Source organism: Adelges cooleyi, unplaced genomic scaffold, assembly GCF_023614345.1.
Source record: "Adelges cooleyi isolate 19-005CV unplaced genomic scaffold, UGA_ACOO_1.1 ACOO_flye_CR_arks_rails_tigmint_CR_PRNA_785, whole genome shotgun sequence".
Lineage (NCBI taxonomy): Eukaryota > Metazoa > Arthropoda > Insecta > Hemiptera > Adelgidae > Adelges > Adelges cooleyi.
The window spans coordinates 59,641-64,157 of NW_026096497.1; the positions used below are offsets into that span (position 1 = coordinate 59,641).

Consider the following 4,517-nt stretch of genomic DNA (forward strand, 5'->3'; position numbering starts at 1 on the left):
ATGTTTAAGAGTGTTCTTGTGATTTTATTATTATGCATACTTGCGTGGTCATACTATGCATACGTATATCACCTGTGCCTTAGTAAGCGGTTGATTTAATTGTATCCGTAAAATATTACGTTCGATACCGTATTATTTTGTTTTTTTACAGATCAAATCCAAGATACAGAGACTATAGTGCCGTTTCTTCTGATTTACCATATTATACTTTTATTTTTTCTGTGGTCGTACTTCAAAACAATATACACGGAACCTGGTTGTGTACCACAAGAAGTAATTTGCATTGTACACCTTATTCTAATACCCTTATTATTTATACTTATTCGCATTTGATCTATATTTCAATACAGTTTAAGCTCTCTGACGAAGCTCTCGAAGAGTTTGATAAACTTCCAATCGATTTGGCAAGACAAAGCATTGTCTTGCGTGAAGTTTCGAAAAATCTACCGATCATGACATTCTCAAATTCTGATGGTATATTATCATATTTATTCCTCGTTTTACGTTAAACAAAGTAATATATATATATACAAAATGAGAAACTACTTTTCAGATATTAGATATTGTAATAAATGTAGAATAGTAAAGCCCGATCGAGCCCACCATTGTAGAGTGTGTGGAAAATGTGTATTAAAAATGGATCATCACTGCCCGTGGATTAACAATTGTGTGTCGTATTCAAACTATAAATTTTTTATATTATTCTTAATTTATGGACTTCTTATGTGTATTTATGTTGCATCCACCACAGTACAATTTGTATTGAAATTTTGGGACACCACATCTGTTATAGTAAAATTATATTTAATATAATGTTATTTTTATGCAATGTTAAACAATCCTAAAAAAATATTGTGTTACGTTTTTTTTTCAGAGATTACAAGGACCTTGGTATAAAATACATATAAATACTTTATTTTATATCGCATCAGTGGGTTCAATTATTCTGTTTTCAATGCTTGCTATCCATATTTACTTGATTTCTAAAAATCGCACTACTATCGGTAAATCAGTTTAATTTGTATTAACTATTATTATTAATTGATTTTGGAAATCTGTTCTCAGAATACCGCCGTATTCCAAAATTTGTAGAGCGTTATGATAAAAACGGATTTAATTTAGGGTGTTTTAAAAATATACAAGAAGTTTTTGGCAGAGAATTTTTATTGTGGCCTTTTCCTATAAATACAAGGTGAGATAAATAGCAGCTAATATTATTAAATTATCCGCTTGTATAACTTGGTGGAAGTTTAGTATTTAATTAAGTAGAAATAAAACACAACGATAATATGATTTAACATAAAATCACACAGTATTAATAGAGAATAATATACAACGTACGTTACAGCATTCGTAATAGAGTGGTGCCAAACATCTAAATACTTAGCTTATATATGTAGAGTCTAGGTCAAGTGTAATTGGTGTTGTATCAAAACAACTTTTAAATGTTATACAATGATTTCTATAATAATTGGTATATTACTATACAAGGTAATACTAAATGTGTTACTCATTGCAAATTCGTATTTCATAACCCAAATACACAATATTAATTATATTCAATACACTTCTTAATTAATATTCCCTTAAATTGACTTATTCTACTATGATATCTTCTGTACTCCAATGGTTGGTAGAATCATCCCAAATTTGTCTTTTGGGAGTGCTTTTGAAAGATATCTGCTAACATTTCTTCTGTGTTTTTGTATTGACCTTCCACACATTTCTCATGAATGAAATGGTATTGTACATCGATGTGCTTGGTTTTTTAATAAACGAATAGTACTTTGGTTATCAACAAATAATATCGATTTATCATATATACTATTATTAGTAAGCTCTAGTAAATAACTTTTAAACCAAATTAGCCCCATCGTTACGTCCGAGGCTGAAATGTACTCGGCTTCTGTTGAACTAAGAGAAACCGTTGCTTGACGTTGAGCTTGCCATGAAATTGTAGATGACCGCAACATGAATAGATGTCCCGAAAATGATCTCCTTGTTTCTAAATCTCCGGCATAAGCGGAATCTGTGAATATTCTTAAATCTAAATTATTATCAGATTTATAAGCCAATCCATAATGAATCGTATGTTTTACGTAACGCATAATGCGTTTGACCATTGACCAATGAGCATAAGTTGGCTTTGCCAAAAATCGCGACGCAAAATTAACTGCAAATGCCAAATCTGGTCTTGTTAAATATGACAGCAATAGAAAACTTCCTACTGCTTCTCGATACGATATTTGACCTTCTTTTAGTACTGTTCAATCCGTGTGAACATCCAGTGTCATTGATTTATCAATAGGTATTGAAATTTCTTTGCAACCAACATATTAAAACGTTTAATAACATTTCTAGAATAATTAGTTTGATTAATAAATAATGATCCATCATTTAACTTCTTCATTCTCATTCCTAGAAAATAATTTAAGTTACTATGTATTTTTGTTTTACTGGCTGAGACTATAAGATCATCATCAACAAAAATAGCCAAAATCAATTTTTCATTATTATAATGATTAGTGAAAACACACGAATCATATTTACTTTGAATTAAATTTAATTGTAATAAGAACTATTTAAACCTTGAATTCCAACAGAGTGGAGATTGTTCTAATCCATACAACGTAACCTGCAAATCCGACCTGAATTGTCATCATATCCAATCGGTTGTTCTATTTATAGTTCGTCCTCCAACAACCAAAAAGAAATGCTATACGAATGTTTAATTGGCATAATTCAAATTTTTGAGCCGCACTTATGGCCAAAATTGTTGTGATAGATTCAAATCTGACTACAGGTGAGAATGGCTCGTTGCAATTTATCCCATGTATCTGTAGAGAACCGTTTACAACTTAACTCGCCTTAAATCTATCTACCTGCCCGTTAACATCGTATTTAATTTTGTAAACCCAAGAATTATTTAATACTTGTTTTCCTATTGGAGTTGGCTTTAACGTCCAAGTGCCATGAGTATGTAATGAATTTATTTTGTCGCCCATGGCTTGAATTCAATTACTTTTATATTTACAACTCACAGCTTCATTATAGTTTATAGGTTCATTAACACACATGCACATCTGACCGGTTTACGCAATTCACCTCGATCGTGGAGATTGTGTCGTGGTATTTCCGTTGGCGTGACTTCCAGTTGTTTATCTGGCTGTACGGCTACAGCCTGTGACGTCTCCTTGTAACATCACAATCTTGTCTTTCACTTTCGCTAAACGTTAACTCGTTAGTATTTATTTCATTTTAAAAAACAACATCTCTATAATCATTTATAGTCTTGGTTTTCATACAATAAGCCTTATATCCTCGTTTATCTGAAGGATACCCTATATTTTTCAACCTATAACTACATAATCCTATAACATTTTTAAAAATAGTTGAATAATTCAGATAAAATACTACTAATATTCTTTAAAAAATCCAAAAAATATTACAAATCCTTTCCCCTAGAAGTGGTAGAAACTCTCATTCATTATTTCTGTTTTTCCATCGAATCTTTAGGCCTTTAGACCTGGAAATTAGACTAAAGATATATCACGAATGAGCTTATACATATACAATTTTCCCAAAAATCTAGCCAAACTTTTTTTTTATATTACGGAAAAAACCAAAAAAAGGGAAAATTACAACTTGACCTTAGAAAATTTCTAAGTTATTATGATTGAATTGAATTAACAGGGTTCTGAAAACTATTTTTACTATGCTGTTAAGTACGATTTATAGGTGATAAGGCAACAAATTATTATAGACAGATGATAAGCCCTAATCGTATTCCCACTAATACTAAATATAAAATTTTAAGGACATTATTGACAATATTTGTATACTTACAGTTAAGCATCGAAGTATTTGATAGGATTTTATTATTCAGTAATAATAATATCTGCAGTTCTGTTACCTCGCTCTCCCCAATATGCTTCGCCCCCCTTATACTCAAACCCACCTGTACTGGCTTTTTTTTAATGTTTTAATTGTTTATTGACACATGATATCAATTTTTTTTTAAAATTATATCCTATTTAATAATTACCGAACTTTTTTCTTTTTTAAACAACTTTTCGAACAATATTTATATTGGCTTTAAAATGTGTTGCTAAAACTTTTCATCTTTTCGAACTAACACTCAATAATTGTTTTTACCCAACTGCATGTAAAATATTTGTTGTTCTCACACAGCCTTGGTAATGGTGTATCATTTCCAGTCAACATAAAGATACCAGAAGCTCATAGTCTTTTGTATTCGGATATATACGACCAGGAAACTTCAATTAGTAATACATTTTAGTTTTTATTATTAGTGTTGTTCTTTTTTAATTGTATACAACAGTTTATCTCAATTTAAGTTTTAATTTATTATTGTTATTATTATTAGATATGGAATCGTCCCAGATGACATCAGTTTTATCAGGGTGAGTAATAATTTCTTAAAAAAAGCCAGCACAGTGGGGATGGACGTTACAAATTGTTCTCAAGTATTAAAAATTATTGTTGCTAAAAATAAA

At 30.3% G+C, this 4,517-nt stretch overlaps 1 protein-coding gene across 1 annotated transcript; it reads left to right on the forward strand.

Annotated features, from left to right (window-relative positions):
• LOC126845448 (palmitoyltransferase ZDHHC20-A-like) lies at positions 1-4,300 on the forward strand. The gene is made up of 7 exons (XM_050584100.1): positions 1-82; positions 152-273; positions 351-473; positions 538-792; positions 875-1,004; positions 1,066-1,192; positions 4,192-4,300. Exons 1-7 carry the CDS (start codon positions 1-3, stop codon positions 4,298-4,300), a joined length of 948 nt encoding a protein of 315 aa, XP_050440057.1.
• Positions 4,301-4,517: the final 217 nt, after the last annotated feature.

What these genes read in the sequence shown, in the direction of transcription:
- LOC126845448 (XM_050584100.1), top strand. Translation starts at nt 1, where the DNA reads ATGTTTAAGAGTGTTCTTGTGATTTTATTATTATGCATACTTGCGTGG. An exon ending in TGACATTCTCAAATTCTGAT is followed by an intron (nt 474 to 537) that starts GGTATATTATCA and finishes ATATACAAAATG; the next exon opens with AGAAACTACTTTTCAGATAT. An exon ending in CCTTTTCCTATAAATACAAG is followed by an intron (nt 1,193 to 4,191) that starts GTGAGATAAATA and finishes GTTCTCACACAG; the next exon opens with CCTTGGTAATGGTGTATCAT.